The sequence below is a fragment of the Megascapheus bottae genome, chromosome 5, assembly GCF_031878675.1.
Source record: "Megascapheus bottae isolate mThoBot1 chromosome 5, mThoBot2.hap1, whole genome shotgun sequence".
In the NCBI taxonomy this organism is placed as follows: domain Eukaryota; kingdom Metazoa; phylum Chordata; class Mammalia; order Rodentia; family Geomyidae; genus Megascapheus; species Megascapheus bottae.
In genome coordinates, this window is record NC_143513.1 from 42,015,388 (window position 1) to 42,041,479 (window position 26,092).

At 34.1% G+C, this 26,092-nt stretch overlaps 2 protein-coding genes across 3 annotated transcripts in view; one reads left to right on the forward strand and one right to left on the reverse strand.

The window, feature by feature from the left end:
• The window catches only part of Cog5 (component of oligomeric golgi complex 5), a 203,524-nt gene that overhangs the window by 152,578 nt on the left and 24,854 nt on the right, over positions 1-26,092 (reverse strand). The gene's annotated exons all lie outside the window — the stretch shown is intronic.
• On the forward strand, positions 4,696-12,012 carry Gpr22 (G protein-coupled receptor 22). The gene is made up of 3 exons (XM_090332991.1): positions 4,696-5,085; positions 5,997-7,017; positions 8,507-12,012. Exon 3 carries the CDS (start codon positions 8,536-8,538, stop codon positions 9,835-9,837), a length of 1,302 nt encoding a protein of 433 aa, XP_090189117.1. The 5' UTR covers positions 4,696-5,085; positions 5,997-7,017; positions 8,507-8,535; the 3' UTR covers positions 9,838-12,012.

Consider the following 26,092-nt stretch of genomic DNA (forward strand, 5'->3'; position numbering starts at 1 on the left):
TGGTTCAAGTGGTAGAGCTCTAGCCCTGAGAAAATCCAGGGACAGTGCTCAGGCCCTGAGCCCAAGCCCAGGACTGGAAAAAAAAAAAAAAAGCAGCCTTACAGTAAAAGCAATATGTATCTATGTATCTATCTCATTTCAGTAACAGATGATAGTAAGAGCACAGAATAGCCCTTCAGCAGGGTGATCCATCAGAATATAAGATTCAGAAAGAGAGAGGAATTGGCATAGCTTTTTGAAAATATACACTCTAGTTGATCAAATTGACCTACTTTTAAGGAAGAAATGAATTACATTCTGCACAATAAGCTAGAGTGGAAGAATTCTGCAAAGACAAGAGAGTAACAGAAAGGAGAAATCAATAGAAGAGCACAAACATAGCTACTTCTATAACGGATTAAAATATATGAGAAAAACAGCAACAAAATCCATACTATTTAAAGGATACAAACAGGAACATGAGGCATTTAAAGTTAGCTAAAATTGGATGGGAGGGGGATTTGGAGAAAGCCACAAAACATATCAACAAATGTATAAGCAAGGAGGTTAACTTGTAGTTAGTAGTACTCAAAGGGTTCAGTGTGTGGCTTTAAAATAAGAAAATGGAAAGAATGTGATGTTGGTAAATGATAAAAATATACAGTATGAAAAATGAAAACTTTTAATAATTTAGGTAAGGATGGATAGGAATAGTTTGTGGGATTTTTCTGTTGAAAGTATGCAGTTTCCATGCATTTACTTCAATATAATTAGGTTTTATTGTTCTATTATAGATGATGAATCATCAATGTTGTTGACTCTCCACTACTCCAGCTATATTCCCTACTTGATGGAGATTTCAGCAGATGGTCCACCTCTATTTTCCTGATTACAACATTTGTTGTAAAAGAAACCCAAAATTAGGGAGCCAAATGAAATTTCTGAATTGGCCTTAACCCTAAATAATCCTTTCTTCCCTGGGTTCAAATATAACAAAGAGTTCAGAGTTAATTAAGTACCATTCGGAGTGGTGCTGTGGCTCAAGTGCTAGCCTTGAGCTGAAAAGCTCAGAGATAGTGCCCAGGCCCAAAGTTTAAGCCCCATTACTGATAAAAAAAAAATGTAACCTTCTGAAGCAATATGATTTAAAAAAAAATTTTTTTAACTGTTTTTACATATGTAGTTTGCAAAGAGTTTTACTTATGGTTAATTCCAATATTTTACAAAGTTGAGTTTTTTTAATCTACAAACTCAGAGAATAATAAAGAAAACAAACATCAGAACTTTTTGCAAGCTTAAGCATGCATATAACTTGTACATAAATTATTCTCACAGGCACTATTGCCTAAATTTAACAAGACAAATATTTAATTTTTTACAAAATCAAAGAATTTGTATCCGAATTTTGGAAAATAAGATATAAAATAAAAATTAACTAACAAGCCAGGCACAGTGGCTCAGGCCTGTAATCCTAGCTACTCAGGAGTCTGAGCACTGAGGATCGCAGTTCAAGCCAGCCTGGGCACAAAAGACTGTGAGACTCTTATCTCCAATAAACCACTAAAAACTGGAAGTGGCACTGTGGCTCCAGAGGTAAGGCAGAAGCCTTGAGCTCAAAAACTCAGAGATAGTGTCCAGGCCCAGAGTTCAAGCCCCACAACGAGAGGAAAAAAAAAAAACTAAAAAAGAAGAATATAACTTAAAAATGGCTTTAACTGAGCTGTATTTAAATTCACATCTGTTGTTTAGTTAATGGGAAAACTAAACTGGTTTTCCTAGATTTTTAAGCTACTAAAAATACCCTATAAAATTATTTCATAACAAAATTTGCTTTTAAATCACCTATTGCAGCATTTTTCAAAATTAGTATCTTATATGCATATAAAGTTTATTAAATGCCAAAATGTAAAAATTGTGAGTTACTATGGAAACAAGAATCTATAAATTCTAACATACATGATTTTTTCATAAAAATAATATAATCTGATTCACAATCTAGTGATTCATATTTTAGCATATTAGTTTAAAACAGAGACCTTCAGAAATACCTTGTAAAAGTTAGAGTAACTTGGGCTCTACTAGCAGAGATTTGCAATAGACAAAACCTTGATACATAAGGCCATATAGTATGATGCTAATCGAAAGGACCTCCAGGATATTGAAACAAAAGCCATATAATGAATGATTGTTGTCCTTAATGTACTATGTTATCTCTCATCTCTTTTGCTGTCCCTTGGTTATATCATATTGTTACAGTATCTCACTTTGTTATCTGATATATTGGATATATTTGTATTTGGTTATTTGAAATTGGATAGGGAAAGGGGGGAAAAACCAACATTGGGGGTGGGGGGAAGGGTAATGGGGACCAAGATATGTGAAAGGGTATCAATGTATGTGAATTAATGCACCTTCTATCTGGCAAATATCATGTAACCATTTTATTAATTACAATAAAAAATATTAAAAAAATTAGAGTCACAGCTGGGCACAGTGACTCATATCTGTAATTCTAACTACTCAGGAGGCTGAGATCTGAGAATCAAGGTTCAAAGCCAGCCCAGGCACAAAAGGACCTAAGACTCTTATCTCCAATTAACCTCTAGAAAATGGGAAGTAGGGCTTGGCTCAAGGGTAGGGCAGTAGCCTTGAAATGAAGACTTCAGGGACAGCACCCAGGCTGAGTTCAAGCCCCATGACCTTTCAACATACACACGCAAAATTGAATAACATTGAAGCACCAAAGTTGTGACTTCTAAAAAGAAATAAAAATACATTATGCACTATAGTCAATTAAAAGAAAAAAACCCTGTTACTGGTGATATGTTTGGTATATCTAACCATTAGTCACCTGTACAGGTCATAAGCAGCAATGTCCAGACTTGAGCTTTCTTCACTTGAATTCCAGAGAATTCAGATTTTCTTGTTTTAAAATTATCTAACTAGAATTTGGAAATGCTGTGATTACATAAAAAGTTACACAGGAGTGAACCTAGATTATCCCTTTCTAAACTAAAGTACTTGCATAGTACCACTAAGAAAAAAGTACAACTACCCAGAAGGGTATATTCAGCAGTGTTCTAACATTGTCTGTTGGTAACCTACCTATGCTTTTTCAGGTCAACCGATTTCTCTAGTGCCTTGCGTTTTTGTTTGTTTATGGATATATCTGGGGGGGAGCCTAAATGAATACTTAAACTCTGGGGGAGAACTCAATATATATTTTATTATATTAATAATTTTCTTAATCACATCATATGCCAACATGTTTTCTCTGATTTTCGTTTTAAGTTAAAAATAACATTTTGTAAAGCATTAGCTATTTTTAATGTGGCTGGCTTTCCATCAAAATCTTTTCCCCCTAATTTTCAAAATTCTTGAATAATAAGTACCACATCTTCCTTTTTAGCATTATCAAAGCCTCAACAACCAAAACTATTCAGAAGATTGTAGAAATTCACACAAAAAAATTGTGGTACCCTGAATTTTTATAGAAATGTAATTCAAAACTCTTGTACTTGTCAGCAATTCCTCTATAAAGTTTAGGCCTTACCAGTGAGTAATTATAAAAATGAATGTGGCTTTTCAAAATTATAGGAGGTACAAATAAAGAGCAACATTTTGAAAAATACAGATCGCATTCTCAAAGTAATGGGAATAGATAACATATTCAAATAATCCAGTCATCAATAATGTGTTCAATTGTGTAAGTAAATATAGAATCCAGACACTTCATATATCAAGTCCAAAAAATGTTTATCCTCTTCTTAGTGAAAACACACAAATTTAGAGGTAATCAAAAATGAATAGAAACTAATTTTAATTCATATGTCTGGTTTTTATACCACTGGTTATTTTTATTTTGCCTGTATACCTTAAAATAATTACTTTAGTTTTTTAATTATGAAGACCTAAACTACAAGTTACAAGTAACTTTTGTATATTTGCTAAGTAAGAAGTTTGCTAAAATTAAACATTGAGATTACTATTTCTGAAAGGAAGAACAAAATATTAAAGTTTTAGTATGCATATGCTATTGTCAATGAAATGTTTAAAAAATATTTCATAGTAAAATCAACTTGGATCAAGCTGATTAATATTGTGAATGAGTGAATGAAATGAAAGAATATCTGAATGAATTTGCCTTAAACCATGATAATAATTTAATCGAACCATTTGTTCATAACCACTTGGAATACATGATCATGACTTAAATACAAACAAGCTAGTTGAAATTCAGTGTGGTTCACTGTAAAAATGCAGTGGGTTTCTATTTGAAGAACAAAGAGCCTATACCAAAATTATATATAAACAGCAAAATATTCAAGTGCAATTAATGAGCCTTTTATATACATATATGTATATGTGTACTTTTGACTATGTAAACCATTCTTCACCTCTATGCCCGTTCCCCACCCACCTCCATCAAGTAAAAACCTCCCTGCATTTTTTAATGTTGGGCATCAGTAACCAACAATCCAGAACAGAATAACAGAATATACATTTTTAAAAACTAATTTACTCATATTCTACTTAAGAATAATATACAACCACTTACAAATTTAGCCTTTTAAAAAAGCACTCTTATATAAAATAGTAGGGTGGGGGGAATCTCTGCCATACATATGAAGCACAGTTTAAGCCCAATACAACTAACTGACCAATCAAAATTAGTGAATGCACTGCATCTCTCTGCAGTGGAGAGAAGCGACAAGGTAGGCTGTCATACTGCAAAAGCTGCTCAGAACAGGCTTTCCTCAGAAAACAGTGCCGTTCCTTTTTAGAAGACTGAATCAAAACGTCTCTGGAGAAAAGAAGCCTTCAGTATGTTAAATTGCTTTCATTATGCATTTTCAGAAGCTTATTGATTGCACAGTGGGAAGAGTGAAAGACCGCAGCAACCTCTAAGCAGCACTACATGTTCTATACATTAGCAGTACTGCTGAAACAATGGCACAGTACAAACACATTTGCATTAAGGTCATTTCTGAAGAGACATTTATGACCCTCTTCCTCCCCGTCCTCTACTAACAAGCAAACAAAATGAATCAATCAAAACTGGATATGCTTCAACTACATCAAGAATTTATCAGATCTTTAGCAGAGGTAAGATGTGTTCCTTATTATAGTATACAGTAGCTTTTGAACTAGCATAGTGGGGTAAAATTACTTTTAAAATTTCAGCCTAAATTTTAAGAGTTCAATGTTTACTTCTACTTATTGCTAAGCATGTAATTTTTAAATCTATTTCTTTGAAGACAAGATATATTTTAATGTAAAATGTTTAGGATAGATTGTTAAAAGAGTATTTTGTTAATTCACTAAGACATCAGCTCTCAAACCACTTCAGACAGATTTTAAATTCCTAATGTTATCAGTATAGTTTTTCTTAGTGTCCAAACATGTCAATATTTCTTATAAGAACCAGATTTGGTATCAAGCTGTTATCTATTATTCAATTTTATGGTAAGATTATCAGCTGCATGTTCACTGAAAAAAAATGCAGTTAATTTTATATTACCTTTTGCTTTTCAACCACATGAGCAATTTATGAATAAAAATTCATAGTACCTTCTAATGGAATCTGTTTTAATGAGTTAAGATTCAATGGATGTTTTAATAAGTAAGCAAGCTACAATATTTTTTAGTAAGAAATGTTCAATTTATTGAAAGACAAGAGGGAATGACAGTGTGTTCACTATATGCTAATTGTTTATAATCTGGGAAAATACAAGTAAACTTCTAAAAAGCAGAAATTAGTTTACAAAACCAGTTTTTCTCTTATGGCTATATTTATAATGGTAATTAAAGTAATCTATATAATCTTTGTTAGGAAAAGGAGGTATTTTATTTAAGGATTTAAATTTTATGCATATAGCTATGATTCTAGTAATAACATTTGCTTATTTTAAGAACAAATAGTGCACGGTTTTAAATTTTTATCAGAATAGCTTTTAATTAATTAGAAATTATTAGGAAGCTTATTCTTTTAACCTTTCTTTTTCTTTTGTTCATAGGGCCTACAGCAGCTAAGTCAGTATTTGCAACTTACAATATGAAGAATGCAACTGATTGTGCCTCCCTAGCTCTGTGAGCCACGAACTACAAGATATTCTTGTAAATATGATTTTAAGCAAGTATAGAGTTAAAACCAAGGAATCAGTCTACAATACCACTGGGCTATAAAAGAATCAACAGTACCCTAAGGAAATGTTGTATACAATAACCACAAAAAGAACAACAACATAAGTATAAAAGCCTGAAAACAAAATGGTGAGCAATTTTAAAGGAGGAGTTTATACTTGAACACATCAGAATCGTGGAAGCTACTAATGTTGAAGAAACAATGAAACATGAATTCCAAAACGGAGAATATACCAGCAAGCAAAATAAAGCTTTAGCAAGTGTTTTCTGCATTAAATATTCAGGATATTCATATCAACTGATATGACTAATGGATTTTTCCATCTGAGCTTTATGACCAATTATGTGTCCTCTTCTAATGAAAACAAACCAAATTAAATAGCAGATGGTTTCTATCAAGAGAGCACGGACTGGATTTATAATGTAAAAGCAAGTTATGTGATCAAGAAATCATTTTGCAATAATAAGGACTGCTGTGGAAACAGATTTACAGTTGTAACAAAAGGATGTCTAAATACATTTTGGAAGCTAGAAACCTTATGTTTCTCTTTTTCAGCCACTATCATAAAGAGATTTTATCACACATTACCTCAAAGGAAAACACAATTCCTATGATTTGAGGAAGTTTCTCTTGGTCATGACTTTTTAAGGTAAATCAAACACAAATATTATGTACTATTCTTTAGCAATCCATCAACCAACTAATCTCATAATTCATGCAGCTGAAGTACTGAAGAGAAAAATGAAAGAATTCCTACAAGACATGAGATAGAACATAGCTACTTCACTGTTCTCAGTGAACAATTCATGTCAAAATCTGCCAGTGACATCATGTATCAATTTGTGAAAAACTGTTCTAGTGTGCCAAATCGCCCATAAGGTGACAGCAAACAGGTAGGTCAGAAGATGCATGCACTCCACTAAATTGCACTGTATAATACTTACCAGAAAGATAGTGTATGTGTGTGTGTGATATTTTTCTTAATTGTCATTTAACTTGACATGGCTGGTTTATTTTACTATTATCTGGTGTGACAAAAACCTTATGCTTAATCTATCAACTCTGAAAATTTGGCATGCTTAAAATTTTCCATTTTTATATGAGATCAGAGTTAACTAAGACTTTTATTTACTTTAAATAAATACACCTCTACTAATTCTTAAATAATTCAAAAATATTATCATTTGTGTTTGATATAGTATTTCCAAAATAATATGCAGAAATAAAATAAGGTCCTAGACCTTGTCAAAAATAACATCAAGTGAATGGTTAACATAAATTTTGAAAATTATTAATTTGTATGGTTTAAATACAATTTTACAGTCAAAATGCTGTACTTGAAATGTAAAATAGTTTGCTATGTGATTTTTATATTGTAAAGTGAATACACTGATTCAGACAAATTACTCTAAACCCCTACATATTAAAATATAATTTGCATGAATTAACAAAAAAGTTAATTTAAAAAATTTTTTTCAAAAGTACACATTGGCTGATGTATACAAAATGTTTCACAGATAATGTCTAACTTTAAAAGTTTCCTCAGAATATTTTCCCTAACTTACCAGTTTACTAAAAAAAAAAAAGAACTGTAAAAAACTGTTTAAACAAGTCAAATCAACTGGAATGTTCTTCTGAACGACTTCAAAAATGCCTATTTCTTAGTATTATTAAATTGTACTCCTTCCAGAAGGTAAAAGAGGGTGTGGTCACAAAATAAATATTTTACAGACATCATTAGTGCTTTTTTGTTTTAACCAAGCCATGTAACTTTGACCTTAGCATGATATCCCTTTTCTTTCAATTTTTATGTTTGCCAGTTGTGAACATCGGGTGAACATATTCACAGTGATACACACAAAAAAATTATCATTTCCTTTTTTCTGTCAAAAGTAATTCCAAATATTCCTAAACACATTGTTAACTTCTGACTAAGAAATTCCATCAATATGCACAGGTAGTTTGAAACAAACTAGCACTTGGTACATTTATCCTTTTAAATGAACACTTGCCCTGTTCAACTGCAATCTCCCAGGAATAATTACACCTACACTAATCATTCTAGAGCTTATTAAAATAGCATTTACTTTAAATCTATTCACAACATTTTAAAATGAAATTTTAAGTCATCAGATTAAAATGAGTGCTGCATACTGGATAACTGTATTATACAAAAGTATGCTTTCTCTAAAATATAGGCAATTTCTTCTCACATTAAAACGAATGTAGTCTTGATGTCTATCTCCACATTTCCCTCCAACACTTTACAAACTTAAAAATAAGGGTGCACAATAAAAAGATTGTTTTGTTTACAAAGAGTACATGTTTTATTCATTATGTAAATTGCCAAAATCAAATGGTTTATTCTATTTCACTTTCTAGGGGGGAAAAAAAACAACTGCTCCAAAAGAATGTGTCTCTCTCCTGTTCTGGAAATCAACATGCAGTCTGATTCTAACATTACAGTGCGAGATGACATTGATGACATCAACACCAATATGTACCAACCACTATCATATCCATTAAGCTTTCAAGTGTCTCTCACTGGAATTCTTATGTTAGAAATTGTGTTGGGACTTGGCAGCAACCTCACCGTACTGGTACTTTACTGCATGAAATCCAACTTAATCAACTCTGTCAGTAATATTATTACAATGAATCTTCATGTACTTGATGTAATTATTTGTGTGGGATGTATCCCTCTAACTATAGTTATCCTTCTGCTTTCACTGGAGAATAACACTGCTCTCATATGCTGTTTCCATGAGGCTTGTGTTTCCTTTGCAAGTGTCTCCACAGCAATCAACGTTTTTGCTATCACATTAGACAGATATGACATCTCTGTAAAACCTGCAAACCGAATTCTGACAATGGGCAGAGCTGTAATGTTAATGATATCCATTTGGATTTTTTCTTTTTTCTCCTTCCTGATTCCCTTTATTGAGGTAAATTTTTTCAGTCTCCAAAGTGGAAATATGTGGGAAAACAAGACTCTTTTGTGTGTCAGTACAAATGAATACTACACTGAACTGGGAATGTATTATCACCTTCTAGTACAGATCCCAATATTCTTTTTCACAGTTGTGGTAATGTTAATCACATACACCAAGATACTTCAAGCTCTTAATATTCGAATAGGCACAAGATTTTCAACAGGGCAGAAAAAGAAAGCAAGAAAGAAAAAAACAATTTCCCTAACCACCCAACATGAGACTACAGACATGTCACAAAGCAGTGGTGGGAGAAATGTAGTCTTTGGTGTAAGAACTTCAGTTTCTGTAATAATTGCCCTCCGGCGAGCCGTGAAACGACACCGTGAACGAAGAGAAAGGCAGAAAAGAGTCTTCAAAATGTCTTTATTGATTATTTCTACATTTCTTCTCTGTTGGACACCAATTTCTGTTTTAAATACTACAATTTTATGTTTAGGCCCAAGTGACCTTTTAGTAAAATTAAGATTGTGTTTTCTAGTCATGGCTTATGGAACAACTATATTTCACCCTCTACTCTATGCTTTCACCAGGCAAAAATTTCAAAAGGTCCTAAAAAGTAAGATGAAAAAACGAGTAGTTTCCATAGTTGAAGCTGATCCCATGCCTAACAATGCTGTAATACACAACTCCTGGATAGATCCTAAACGAAACAAAAAGATTACCTATGAAGATAGTGAAATAAGAGAGAAATGTTTGGTACCTCAGGTTGTTACTGACTAAGGGAAAATCTAAGTTTCACCAAATCTATATTGAGGGAAGTTTTAAATTTAAATTGTAAAAAATGGAATTACTGCCAAATATAAGAATAACATTTTAAGTATTGATTATGTTGTAAATTTTCAATGTGAGTGTCAGTATTAGGTCATATATATTCAATTTATTCATTACTTAATGTATTTGTTGCATGGCAGTTTGTTAAAGTATTGTGTATATTTTGTCATGATTATGTCCATCACAAAATATTCATGTAAGTCCTATTTTCTAAAGAATAAATACATAGCCTTAAAACAGTGTATAACTTTAAAATATAATGAACACAGGTATCTGCTTTTTAAAAGATATAATATGTATTGTTTCTAACATACAAACTACAGATATATTTATATGATGACAGCTAGAGTAACATTGAACATGAAAAAAGTTATAGGCTCAAAACAGTCCAAACAATCCAAGGGTTTTTTTTTCTAGTATAGTATACTTGCTATAATACTTGAAGCATCAAAAATAATGAATTGTGTATAAAATTTCATTGTCTTTTAAGTGTAGGAAATCATATGATATATTAGTGTTTAAAACTTCTGAACCAAAAAACAATCCTGTATATGTATACCAAAATAGGAAAAGTTAAAATTCACATTTACTATGAAAAAAGGATTGATCTTTTTTCTAGGATGGAAGATCCTAAAATTAGAAACATAAAAATGAACTGAAAAATAAAGAGAAGGAAGAAAACTATTGTTACTATAGTTTTCTTCCTTCACCCTCTGCCTAATTCTAAGCCAAATGATATACATCAGTACAGAATACTGGCCAGAAAAAAAAAATACATTAAAATAAAGTGACTTTTTTAACTTTAACTCAGCCATTTTTTTATAATGGAATTAAACTGCATCAATCTACATAATAGAAATAAGAAAAAAACTTTTATAACATTGTAGAAAAAAACAAAACAAAATCAACTATTTCTAATCTTGGATACATACCAACTTTAGAGTAATACAATGGTCCTATGCAATTTTTAAACTTTAATGACTCTACTGTCACTATGAAAATCATTACAATAACAATAAATCTTGCCACCTTTTCTACTCCACACATGTAATTTAACTTTAAATACTTTTTTCTCTCTACTCCTCAGTACATGTCAGAAAATTATGAAATTACTAATCTAACTACAGATTATAAACTTCCCAATTCCATAGTGTAATAATCTGGCAATTTGTGCTACTACTACTATCAGAAAGCAATATGTTATTTGAAACAAGGAAGTTCTGGCTACATTGTAACTAATAAGTTGGACAAAAAAATAATGTTTGAACACTGTATTCACTAACTCAAGTAAGAGCTCATTTTAAATATAAAAATTTCCTTGTTTCGCTGGGAGCGTGGCCTAGTGGCAAAGTGCTTGCCAAGCATGCACGAAGCCATGAGTTCAATTCCCCAGAACCACATACACAAAAATAACCAGAAATGGTGCTGTGGCTCAAGTGGCAGAGTGCTAGTCTTGAACAAAAAGTGTCCAAGGACAGTGCCCAGGCCCTGAGTTCAAGACCCAGGATTGGAAATAATAAATAAATAAACAAACAAATAAATAAATTGTCAGACAATTCGCTAATATACCAAGATACAGATATACACAGATAAGTGGGATTACCTAGTTTACTAGCATCCTGGAAAAATGAGTACCATTCAACAGCTTAAACTTATCGAGGTTACTGGCAATTAAATAGGATTTTACATCTTTTTTTTTTTTTTTTTTTTTTTTTGCCAGTCCTGGACTTGAATTCAGGGCCTGAGCACTGTCCTTGGGCTTTCTCAAGGGTAGAGCTCTACCACTTGAGCCTCAGCACCACTTCTGTCTTTTTCTATGTATGTGGTACCGAGGAATTGAACCGGGTCTTCGTGCATGCTAAGCAAGCTCTCTACCACTAGGCCAAACTCCTGACCCCAGGTTTTACATCTTATAATAATGCTATCATATTGTCAAATCTTGACAAAGACCCATTTCCTGTCTTTTTTCTCTATTGTTTTATGTAACTAAAGAAATGTTTCAATTTGACAAAACGTAGCTTAAGAAAGTAAAGAGATTTTTTTAGAAGCACTGTAGAGAAATGATTAATTCATAGATGAAAGTATTAAGAAATCTTTCACTGAATAAATATATCTGGCATGGAATAGCTAATATCTTTATATTTTAAAATGCATTTTATTTGGACTTCAAAGCATAAGTTAAAGTTTCCCTTTGTGTATCAAATATTTTTAATCATTAGGTGTATAAGCATGCCAAGGAAATCAGGATATAAACAGATTTTTAATAGTTTTGCCTGATGTTTGTCATGCACTATCATCTTCTATAACAAGAAACAAAAATTTTAAAACTATCACTGGTAAATATTATAACTTGCCCTATTGCCGTTTGACATTGCCCCAACCGTCTTTTAGGCAAACAAAGTTGTACCCAAAATGCATGCCTATCAGAAGCTTTTAATAGAGAGAGAGAGAGAGAGAGAGAGAGAGAGAGAGAGAGAGAGAGAGAGAGAGAGAGAGAGAGAGAGAGAGAGAGAGAGAAAGAGAGAGAGAGAAAGAGAGAGAGAGAGAGAGAGAGAGAGAGAAAGAGACAGAGACAGACAGACAGAGACAGAGACAGAGAGAGAGAGAGTGTGTGTTAGTTAGCCTGATGCTTGAACTCAGGGACTGAGTTCCAGGGCACTCTCCCTTAGCTTTTTTGCTCAAAGCTAGCCCTCTACTACTGGAGCCACTGATCCACTTCTGGCTTTCTTGGTGGCTAACTGGAAACACAAGACTCGGATTTTTCTGCTTAGGCTGGCTTCAAGTCTCAATCTTTAAATCTCAACATCCTGAGTATCTAGGATTACAAGTATGAGCTACCAACATCCAGCTCAAATAGTTTATTAATATGCTAAATAATACACAACACAAATGAACGAAAATATTCCTATGTTAAGAATCAGCTTTCATATTAAACAAGTCACAAATGACTCCAACTATTTACTCTGGTTAAATGAAACAATGAGCAGCATAAAACAACTTTTTTTTTAATTAAATTTTATTCTAAGGAGCCATCCTCAAGATGGCTTTTCTATACAATATTCATTATATTGCTAATACTTTTGCAAAAAGCATCTAAGCTCATTAATCCAGGGATATGGTTCAGTGGCAGAGCACCTGCTTTACTAGTATGCACAACAAAAAAAGTAAAGGCAAAACACAAAGGTAACAGTAAACTTGGTACAGAATATTTCTTACAAGTCTATTTTTATATCTATATATTATACATGACAGACATAGAAAACAATTTCTATGCCAACTGGGTCAATTCACAGGTAAATGTCAGGTGTTTAGTGGTTCATACCTATAATGCTACTAAGTAAAGAGTTGGAATGATCATAGTTTGAGGCTAGCCAGGCAAAAAGTTCTCAACATCCCTTCTTGACCAGCAACTGGTCATGTTGGCATGCACCTGTCATGCCACAGACAACAGGATGACTAAAATGGGAGAATCATGATCACAGTCCTGGCACCTGGCCAAGAGGAAGTAAGACCCTATAAAGTAAGACAAAAATAATTAGCACAGGGCCAGTTGTGTAGCCTAGTGGTAAAGTGCTTGCCTAGCATGCACAGAGTCCTGGGTTCCATTCCTCTGGATCATGTACATAGAAAAATCTGGAAGTGGTGCTATGGCTCCAGTCACAGAGAGGCTCAGAGTGCTCAGGCCCTGAGTTTAAGCCCTAGGACATCAGCAGCAGCAGCAGCAGCAGCAGCACAAAAGAGTTAGAGACATGGCTCAGCAGTAGCCAAGAAAGCACAAGGCTTTGACCTCAAACCTCAGCACTACACACACACACACAGGTCCTAACCAAACAAGAGATCCAACCAAATATAAGCTCCATAAAATAGAGGAATACAGAGGTTTTTTTTGTTTTGTCTGGTATATTAGTAGGCTATTATTGTATTAAAAAGATACTTGGTCCTAATATGAACATTGAATTAATTATAATTTGCATTTTAAAAATGCAATTCATGGAAGTAGCCCTGTGACTCAAAGTACTAATGCACAGTCTAGTGCACAGTACTAGTGCAGTCTTGAGCAAAAAAGCTCATGCTCTGAGTTCAAGCCCACAATTGAGAGAAAAAAAATTGCAATTCACTAAAATTCTGTACTTCAAAACCCATAGTAATTTAGTTTTTAGTTATGTTATATTTTTTAATTTCTTCTATAAAATTACAAAAAGTCAACTATCTATATATTAAAAATCAGATTTCTTATTTAACTGAGGTTAAACTCAAGGGTGACAAATCAACTCTAAAATTGTAACAGGCTACTAGTAGGATTTTATTATGCTTAATAATTTCAAGGTTACTTTCCAGTCATTACATTTATATATTTATTTTCTTACTTATTTAGTGACATGAACTTTCAGCTTGCTTGCTTGCTTGCCACTCTACCTACCATTTGAGCCATGTCTCCCTCTAGTCTTGCTTTTTGTGATTGTTATGGCAGTCTCAAGAACATTTATGTCCAAGCTATCTTCTCAGCCTCCTTAGTAATTAAGATTACAGGTTTGGGCCAGGAGTTTGGCCTAGTGGTTAAAGTGCTTGCCTAGCATGCATGAACACCCGGGTTCGATTCCTTGGTACCAAATACATAGGGCTCAAGTGGTAGAGCTCTAGCCTTGAGAAAGTCCAAGGACAGTGCTCAGGCCCTGAGCTCAAGCCCAGGACTGGCAAAAAAAAAAAAAAAAAAAAAAAAAGATTACAGGCTTGACACACTGGTGCCTAGCTTATTTCATTATATTTTATGATCATATAAATTAGGTAAATTTTGTAATTTATTTTACAATTCATTTACAATTAATTCTACAATATGCAAAATATGTCAGAGATTTGAACTAGAGAAATAGGATTATGATCTTCAAGATATTAAAACTTGTAAACAAGGTATATGTCAATTTTTCCCTAACCAAAATGCTTAGAAACAACACTTATTTTTCAAAAACTTTTCAGTTTCTCAGTGCTTGCCTAGCATGCACAAAGGCCCAAGTTCAATTCTTCGGTACCACATACATACAAAAAAGCCAGAATGGTGCTGAGGCTCAAGTGGTAGAGCTCTAGCCTTGAGAGAGTCCAAGGACAGTGCTAAGGCCTGAGCTCAAGCCCAGGACTGGCAAAAAAAAAAAAAAAAAATTCAGTTTCTTTTCCAAGTTTGGTATATTCGTATAACTATATGGCATACTTTATAGATAATGCCCAAGTATAAACATAAAATTTATTTATATTTCATACAAAATTATACATATAGCCTAAAGGTAATTTTTACATTATTTTTAATTTACCTACATTTCAACTAAAACCCATCAGTGCAGAATTTTCCCCTGTGGTATCACATTGGTATTAATGTTGGAGATTTTGGTACATTTTAGAGTTAGAGATGCCAATGTTGTTTTAAAAAGCATGAAAAATACAAAAAGCTGGAGGTAAAATGTTGTTAATGCTATAAATGAAGAGTAACATTCTTAAGTGACTGAGGAAGGATTGTGCTAAATTTAAAAGCAGTATGAACTGGAAAGACTAAATTATTCTCTGAAAGGAACAGTAATATAGCAGCAAGAATATTATCAAACAATTTAAAATGAGAGGATTAGAAGACATTGCATGCAGTAGAAATATATGAGGAGGCAAGGGAATATAATAAAAAGAAATGACCTTCCAAAATGTTAATGAAATAGTGATATATAAATAGAGCTGAGGTTTAAAAAAAATAAGGACAATTAATATCTTATGGCCCTTTCATCATAAATTTTTTACACTAGTAGTCTTTCTGGTGGTTCTATTTTGAATTGCCAGTCACAGCTACATTCATTTCACTTACCAAGATGAGGGCTTCAGTAATTGAAGAACTATTCACTTATGGTTTGTACAAGTACATGGATAATAAGAACAAAACTGAAAGAAATTTTTAGGAAAGCAGGAAATTCAGTAAAGGAACAAAAACACATGATTCAAAAATCACCTCATTATTGGAAACTACACAAAACAAAAATCTCAAACTACTTAAAATTACCTGCTTTGAGGGCTGGGAGTTTGGCCTAGTGGTAGAGTGTTTGCCTAGCATGCACAAAAATCCAGGTTCGATTCGTCAGGTACCACATACATAGAAAAAAAAGCAGGAAGTGGTGCTGAGGCTCAAGTGATACCACATACATAGAAAAAAAAGCAGGAAGTGGTGCTGAGGCTCAAGTGATACCACATACATAGAAAAAAAAGCAAGAAGTGGTGCTGAGGCTCAAGTGATAGAGCTCTAGCCTTGAGGAAGCACAAGGACAGTGCTCAGGCCCTGAGCTCAAGCCCAGGACTGGCAAAAAAAAAAAAAAAATTATCTGTGTTGAACTTTATAATCTGTTCACTTTCATATTAAACACATCTTTTTTATTTAAGCTAGACAGAATATGTTTATGTGAAATTGGAAAGAAAGAAAAGAAAGTAAGAACTCTCCACGTGGAGAGGTACCCCAAGGAGGAGTACAATGGTCTTCTTGTAGAGTGGTTCATAGTTTGAGACTTCTCTTGTAACTCTTCCCCTTGGTACTTGGTACTGATTGCATGATGATCCTATTGAGTAACACTTAGAAAAAATGACAAACACACAATGAAAAGAAAAACATGCAATAGGAAAGTACAACTATCACCATTTCTTTTTCCCCTAATGAGTCACTATGAACAATCACCCAACTCACTATACACATATCTCTTCCTTGCTCTCTGTTAATGCTGAATATATTTTACATAAGAAAATTAAAGATAGTAATATTTATAAAGGATCAAATAAAAGTTCTATATTGGAAAAATTTATGTTACTCTATAGTAAGGATCGTCTTGGAAAATGTAACAGTGTTTTGGTTTTTTTCTTATATTTTTTATTGTAATTAATAGATGGGTTACATTATATTCGCCAGATAGAAGGTGCATTACTTCACAAACATTGATACCCTTTCTCATGCCTTGGTCCCCATTTCCCTCCCCCCATACCCCATCCCTCATCTTGTTTTCCTCCCTTCAAATAACCAGATACTCATATATACAATATATCAGATAACCAAGTGAAATATTGTAACAATATGAGATAACCAAGGGACAGCAAAAGAGATGAGAGATAACACAGTACATTAAAGACAACAATCACTCATTATATGGCTTTTGTTTCTATATCCTGGAGGTCCTTTCATTTAGAGTCATTCCATATGGCAGTAAGTATCTAGGTTTTGTTCTATTGTAATAGTGTTTTATATTTCACATTTTGGTATCTGAATAAAAACAAGAAGCAAGAAATGAAGCCAGAAAAACTTTCCTTCTTTCCTCCAAATAAAATGGGAAATAAGAAAACTAAAGGTTTTGGAGACTATTTTCCTTATATCTCAGAGATGGGTGCCTATATGTACTCCTGAATTCAAGTCCATTTGGGAACCTGATGAACTCCCAGGAAATTCAACATGAACTGACATAATAAATGTTAGGGGAGAAAAGAAGCCAGTGTCCAGATAATATTTTAAGAGAAAAACAGAATAAAGAAACACACATAATAGTGACAAAAGATTTTAAACACCCAAGGATTCTTTTGTGTGTATGTACGCGCGCGCGTCCACGCCCCACTTGTGGAACTTGAATTCAGGGCCTGACCATTGAGCTTACACTTTCTCAAAGACAGAGCTCTACCACTTGAGCCACAGCACCACTTTTGGGTTTTTCTACATATGTGGTACAGAGGAATTGAACCCAGATTTTCATGCATGCTAGGCAAACACTCTACCAATAGACCAAGCTCTGGGCCCAAACACTCAAGGATTCTTTACATTGTGGATCAGATTTCACAAAAGAAAACTTATTTGAATTCTGACTTTTCCCTAAAAAAAAACATTGAAAATAATGAAAAGATATTCCAGTTGGCAGACTGACAATAAAAAGAATATAAGGATAGGCACTGCATCCTAAAAAGAATAAATGACCAGTGTTTGGAGTAATATAGTCGTAAGGGAAAAAAAGAAACAAAACAGGAAATGGTGCTGTGGCTCCAGGGGTAGGGTGGAAGCCTTCAGCTGAAGAGCTCAGGGGACAATGCCCAGGCCAAGAGTTCAAGTCTCACAACAACCAAAAAAAAAAGGGGGAAAGTAGGTTCTTATGAAATTTATCACCCTTTAAGGAAGAGATGGACAAATTTCATGGCTATACTGTTCCCTTGGTTCACAATAAACACCATGCAAAAATGACCTTTACTATCTGTATCACTCTACCCACACAGAAGTTTACAAACTCCAGTAAGCTGTGACTTAGTTTGCAAGTGTGACAGCTTTGTAATTCCACCAGCAAGTGGTAAAAGGGCTGTCATTCCTGACATTGTCACCACATTAAATCTCTACCACTAACAAACCCTGAAGCATCAGGTAAGATAAAGGATTGCTGAGTCTGTCTGGGATCACAGTCATTTTCCACGTGTTGAAAGTAATATGTCATATTTTTTTTCTTTTTCTTTTCTTTTTTTTTTTTTGCCAGTCCTGGGCTTCAGCTCAGGGCCTGAGCACTGTCCTTAGATTTTTCTCAAGGCTAGAGCTCTACCTCTTGAGCCTCAGCACCACTTCTGGCTTTTTTCTATGTATGTGGTACCAAGCAATTGAACCCAGGTCTTCGTGCATGCTAGGCAAGCACTCTATCACTAGGCCAAACTCCCGGCCCATATGTCATATTTTTCTGAGAGGTATTAAGCATGACACACTTACCAAAGCATATCCGCCCATTTTTTCAGGATGAAAAGAAAAAATAGCAAACAGGATAACAGAGCTATGAGAAAAAAAAATTGTTTCCCCTGAGACATCTTACGTCATATAATACTCAAAACTGATGGAAAACTTAAAATTTTAATTTGCAAAAAAATGCTAACAAATAAGTATGTCAGAATGAGAAATATAAATGAGATTGCAGATAAACCTGAGATAAACAGTGATATTATTGGGTCTTTTAATTAGACATATTGTACTAACTGAATAGACAACTAGCAATATGCATTCCATGCTATCCATGCCTTATTACCAGTGACAATATAAAAAAAATCAAATTTAGTCTTCTTCCCAACTCTCAAAAAATCTTTACTTTTTTTTTGCTACATCAAAATGCTAGCAAACTCTAGCTATCTAATTTTAGAAAACTACTATTAATTCATCTATTGAAATAATAGTTATACTAATGTATACTGTCATAACGTTTACTCCGAAGTGTTCCATACACACTAACTAATCAGTAAATACTCATGAAATATAAAACAAGTGAAAATTCTGACCTTACTGTTTTGCCTTGCTTAAAACACTGTTTCTTAGAATGTAGTACACCTGTTATAGTTCTCTATATTACTTGTGTAAAATGCCAATTCCTGCTCCCTATGAGGAAATCTCTTCAATTGTAACAATAAAAAACAAAACAAACAAGCAAACAAACAAACAAACAAAAAACACCTGTTTTTAAGCCAGGCAAAAGGGCTCACACCTGTAATCCTAGCTATTCAGAAGGCTAAGATCTGAGGATCGCGGTTCAAAGTCAGCTCAGGCACTAAAGTCCATGAGACTTTTATCTCCATCTAACCACTAGAAAACCAGAAGTGGCACTGTGTCTCATAGGGGTGGGGCAGTAGCCTTGATTTGAGGTGCTCAGAGACAGCGCCAAGGCTCAGAGTTCAAGCCCCATCACCAACAAAAAAAAAAAGGTGTTTTTAATAAATATTCTCTAGTGATTTGTTTGCTCAAATGCGTAAGAACTATCTTAAAAGCTAGAAATAGTGTTACAAGCTAGTCCATTGGGGTAACTAACAAATGCAGCTCTGAATACAATTCAAGGCATACCTCCTTGAGAAAAAAATTAAAACAAATCATTTTAAATTTTGATTGAACTGTACATATTATAACCCAGAAAAACCTTAGCTTCTTGCGGAGAAAGCTTTGTTTTTATTAACCAAAAAAATGTTTCTTTTTTTGTGGGGGGGGAGGCCAGTCCTGGGCTTGGACTCAGGGCCTGGGCACTGTTCTTGGACACTTTTAAGGCTAGTGCTCTGCTACTTAGCCATAGCACCACTTCTGGCTTTTTCTGTGTGGTACCAGGGAACTGAACCCAGGGCTTTGTGCATGCTAGGCAAGCACTCTATCAATTAGGCTATGCTCCCAACCCCAAAAAATGTTTCTTTTAAAAACCATGTACATGGGGCTGGGTGGTAGAGTTCTTGCCTAGCATGCAGGAAGCATTGGGTTCAATTCCTTGGTATCACATACAGAAATTGCTGGAAGTGGCAGAGCACTAGCCTTCTGCAAAAATGTGTCAAGGGACAGTGCCCAGGCCCTGAGTTCAAGCCCAAAGACTGGCAAAAAAAAAAAAAAAAAAAAAAAAAAAAAAAAACCTATACAGGGTCAAGGAGTTTGGCTTATGGTAGAGTCTTGCCTTGCATGCACAAAGACCTGGGTTCAATTTCTCGGAACCACATACATAAAAAAGCCAGAAGTTGTGCTGTGGCTCAAGTGGCAGAGTGCTAGCCTTGAGGAAAAAGTCCAAGGCCCTTAGTCCAAGCCCCAGGACTGGCCAAAAAAAAAAACCTATACACATTAAGAAGATAAAATGGTACTAAACATGAAACATAATACCACAAATGACTATTTCATGCAACCAAAATACTAAATCATATGGCCACTATTCATCATTTAATTATCTTATTCTGATCATGAAGTATGTACTTTATTACATAGTAGTACTCATTTCAATATAAAAATTTAGGGTAAAATATAATTATAGGACATAGAAGATAAGAATTATAGCTGAGCAACAGTGGTTCGTGCGTGTAGTCCTAGGTATTCCACAGACTGAGAATCATGAATTAAACCCAGCCTGGGCAGACAAATTCTGGAGAGCCAGTCTTAAGTAACAGCTAGATACAACGATATGTGCCTGTTACCTTGGCTATAATGTGAAGCCTAAAAATACATAGATCATGATCCAGACATGGTTGCGTAAGATCCTAAAACTGGAAGCAAGATTTCATAGGTGTACATATGTGTATAGCTTTCTTGGAACAAAGATTTACGAAATCAGTAAGCTCCTCTAAAGACTGCATAATCCCAAAAAACAAAACAAAGTAGCAAAGTAAAATTTGTAACTGTCATATTTAACAAATAATACCCTACAGTATATTGTGTTGTCACTGTTTTTCAGTGACACTAAATTCACTAAATTCAATGAGGTATTCAACAATTTACTGATATGTAGACTTACCATCATTTTGCCCTACTAGAAGTTAACAAAAGTATTCTGAATTTGTCTAAGGCTAAATTACAATGTCAGTAGGTTAGGTAAGTGAAATTTTTTTAAGTTAAAATATTTTCAATTTAAAAGGAGTTAATAAGAATACATTGTTGGCCGGGCCGGGAGTTTTGTGTAGTGGTAGAGTGCTTGCTTAGCATGCACAAAGACTGAGGCTCCATTCCTCAGTACAATTTAAAAAAGCCAAAAATGGTGCTGTGGCTCAAGTGGTAGAACTCTAGCCTTGAGAAAGCCCAAGGACAGCTCTCAGGCCCTGAGCTCAAGCCCCCAGGACTGGCAAAAAAAAAAAAAAAGAATACAACATCGTCTTAGGTTAAGGAGTACCAAGTAAGGAGGCTTTCAAAATCATAGAATTTTAGGTATGATTCAACTAAATGAGAATGTTAAGTAACAAAGAGTATGGGGCTGGGAGTATGGCCTTGTAGTACAGTGCTTGTCTAATACTGGATTCCTTGGTACCATGTATACAGAATAAGCCAGAAGTGATGCTGTGGCGCAAGTGGTAGAGCATTAGGCTTGAGTACCAAGAAGCTGATGGACAGTGCCCAGGGTCTGAGTTCAAGCCACATGACTGGCAAACAACAAAGAAATTTTAATTAAAAATAAATAAAATACATCAATGGAAAATTTATGTACTCTATTCCTTTTTTACCTAAATCTACAAAAGAGAAAAAACACTGAAAAACCAACCTTAATAGTAAACAAACAAAAAAAAAGATAAAAATCCCAAGTTTTTTAGAAGGAATGTGGAATATTTCCATATTTCTATTTGAAATACAACATAAAATCTATGAAAGACCCACAAATAAAGAAAACATAATTAAATAGTGAATACTTCAAATCTGTAGTAAAGGGATAGATTATTTACTGAATGGTGCTGGGTGTGTGGGGGGGAAATAGCTAAACAATAAAAAGCTAAAGTTACATGCTGACCCATTCTTATAGTCACTGAGTTTCACAACTTCAGGAAGCACATGTTACATTATATTTCAGGTAAGAACTGCCAAGAGCTACAAGATATGGTTGCTATGTGTGCAAGTTATACTAAAATAAGTAGCAGATGGGTAAAAATAAATCCTAAGAAATGGTGCTGTGGTTCAAGTGGTAGAGTGATAGCCTTGAGTTGACAAGCTCAGGGACTGACAAGGGGCCCAGAGTTCAAGCTCCATGACTGACCCAAAAAAAAAAAAAAAAAAGCAAAATAAAATCATAAGAATACTTAATAGACTAAGGCAAATAATTTTGTAATAGTTTTACTGAGGAATGAAAACAACCCAGTAGGTATAAGACTAACAAGTATTATTAGAAAACTTTTAAAATACCACATGTTCTCATTCATACAGGGCAGCTAAATTAGTTAATTTCATTGTTTCATTGTAGTAGAGAGTCAAAGAATGTTCATTAGAGGAGAAAAGGGGAGATTAGAAAACAGGTACCAAAATGTATTTACAGCAGGAATAAGACATTTTAGTATTCTAGTATCTTTCAAAATACTATAGGGTGACTAGAGTTTAAAACAATTATATATTGTATGAAGAATTAGAAGACAAAAGTTTGAAGGTTCCCAATATAAAAGAACATAAATGAGTTTGTGTGTATATGTGCAGTCCAGGGGATTGAACTCAGGGCTTGAGCTTTTGTACTCAGGAATAGTACTCTATTATTTGAGCCACAGCTCTGCTTCCACTTTTTACCAAATTTCTTGCCAGACTGGTTTTTGAACAGTGATTCTAAGATCTCAGCTTACTTAATAGCTAGGATAACAGGCATGAGTCACTTTTGCCCAGTGAATACTACAGTTTAAAAAGGAAATTGTAAGCAGAGTGAGTTAGGTTCAAAAAAAGTTTCTCAAGAGGTCAAAGAATTAAGTGTGCAAGCAAAGAACCATCTAGCTAAATTTTAAATAGCACAGATTTGAATCTTACAGTTATCTCTACATTTAAATATTCATATCCAAGAGTACCCAGCAGAATTTTACTTTCTGATAATACTGAGCAACGTGTATATTCAACTTTTCCCCAATATCTGTATTATGGCTAGAAAAAAATGTCTATGGAACCAAGAAAAAGCAGAAATGCATTCCTGGAATAGACAAACCTGTTATTTAACTGGATATACATATATTGATAGTAGGAAAATCACTATCCTTAATCATGTTGAGTGTTTTGAGACACTTAACCAAATTTTAAGTGGAGCTGCCATGCTCTTTAAAATCTTTTTTTACACTGACAGCTTACCCCATTATTCAAAATATTCTGAAAAAAATAAACCTATACATTATGTAGGGATCTTTTCAGATAGGATACTAAATGTAAACTAAAAAATAATTTTTCAAGTATCTTAATGCTCAAAAAAAATGTTATCACCTTTTGGTAGAACCCATTTAAATATGCATCTCAACATTTCGATTCAAGCCAAAAGGCTTGGGGATGGCCTTGCATTCACAAGGTCTTTGGTTTAATTCCTAAAACACACACACATACACACACACACACACACACACACACACACACTTCTTTAAAAAGTCAAAAATCAACATTATTTAACTAGTGCACAATAACAACCTGTATGAAAAAAGTACAAGCAAATCTGAGCTAAAATAATTCTGCTTACTATCTGTTAGTATGGGTTTAATTTTGTCAGTAATAGTATGAATTTAATATGTGGCTCCCATCTTTCAGTACGACTATCTTTCATACCCATAAACATTCTTTGGTGAACTGTGCATTTGAATTTATTTGCCTATTCTTGCCTATTCTTCTTCAGCTTCAATGAATTATTTGTGTTCTGAGATGTGAGAATTGTTAAAAATATATTCTGAGTACAAGAATATTCTATCAAATATAGACTTTTTGCAATAACATATCTTTGCAAGTATCACCTGCAGATAATTTTAAGAAGCCTCAATTTTCATTTATTTATTTTTTTCCAGTCCTGGGGCTTGAACTCAGGGCCTGAGCTTGGGCTTTCTCAAGGCTAGAGCTCTATCTACCACTTGAGCCACAGAACCACTTCTGGCTTTTTCTATGTATGTGGTACCAAGAAATCGAACCAGGGTCTTTGTGCATGCTAGGCAAGCATTCTTACCACTAGAACATACTCCCAGCCCCAAAGCCTCAAATTTTTATAAAGACCAATTTGTCAATTTTATTCTTTGCAATTTATGCTTTAGGTAACATCTAAGATATCACTAAGTCAAAATTACAACATGTTCTATTTCTTTTTTTCATATATTTTTATTGTAATTAATAAAAGGGTTACATGATATTTGCCAGATAGATGGTGCATTAATTTCCATACATTGATACCCTTTCACATGTCTTGGTCCCCATTTCCTTCCCCCCCACCCCCAACACGTTCTATTTCTTCTAATACAAGTTAGAGAGTTCTATGTTTTATATTTTAGCCTGAGGTCTACTGAGCCTTTAGAGAATTATGAACTGAGCTATGGATACAAGTTTGCTGGTAGGCACATTTAAAATTCAATTATTGCCTTGACAACTGGGGAAATAATACCATTAATGTCAAACATCAATTGTTCACACAGGTTCATGTCCATTTCTGAACACTTTGATCTTTTCTTTTGATGTAATTGCCATGTAAATCAGGTAGTGTTAATCTTCCAGTGTTGTTTTCTCTTAAAAGTTATTCTGGATTCTTTCTTTCTTTCTTTCTTCATGGGTCTTGGGGCTTGAACTCTGGGCCTGGGTGCTGTCCCTGAGATCTTCAAGGTTATTGCCTTACCCCTTGAGCCATAGCCCTACTTCTCGTTTTCTAGTGATGAACTGCAGATAAGAGTCTCATGGACATTAGTGTTTGGGCTGGCTTCGAACCGAGATCCTCCCATCTCAGCCTCCTGAGTAGCTAGGTTTATAGGTGTGAGCCACCATGGTTGGCTTATTCTGGATATCTTAGGTCATTTACCTGTACCTATGAACTTTTAAAACAGCCATGTCAAGTTCTAAAAACTATTTTACACTGCAATTGTGTTGAATATATAGATCAATCAATTTTAGAAAGACAATATTTTAATGAACAATACAAACTCTTCCAACTATAGTTAAGATATATTTAGGTTTTCTTTACTTGTACCCAACAGTTTATAATTTGCAGCTGACTGGTCTTCTATAACTCTTGTGTGTGTGCCAGTCCTGAGATTTGAACTCAGGGCCTGGGTGCTATCACTGGCTTTGCTAAGGCTAGTACTCTATCTACTATTTGAGCCACAGTTCCACTTCTGGCTTTTGGGGGGTGATAATTGGAGCTAAGAATCTTATGAACTTTTCTGCTCCAGCTGGCTTCCAACTCTGATTCTTAAATCTCAGTCCCTTGAGTTGCTAATTTTGAATTAGGGGTATGAGCCATTGGTGTCCACATAGTTTTGCACATTTTTTGAAGTTATTCTTACATATTTTACATGTCTTATACTATCATAAATGGTATTTCTGAACCTCAATTTTCCACCACGTATTGACAGAGTTTATAAAGATAAAACTAGAGGGGGTTTTTGTACATTTATTTGGTATCTTGAAGTCTTGCTAAACTCCTTTATTATTTAGTAGCTTTTATCATGAACTCAAACCACAAACTGATAAGAAAGATTAAAATTAAGTCAATATCAGGTGCTGACAAGAATGTGGGAAGAATTCCCATGTATTAGTGGCAGGAATGTAAAACATTATAAGCACTTTGAAAAATACATTAATAATTTCTTTAAAAGTTAAATATGTAATCCTCCTACTATATGATCCACAGATTCTACTCCTAGGTATTTATCCAAGAGAAATGAAAAGATACAAAGCCTTGTAAATGGAAATTCACAGCACTACATATGCAATATCCCCAAATAATTTATAGGTCTCTCTAAGGTGAAGGGATAAGCTAGCATTTGT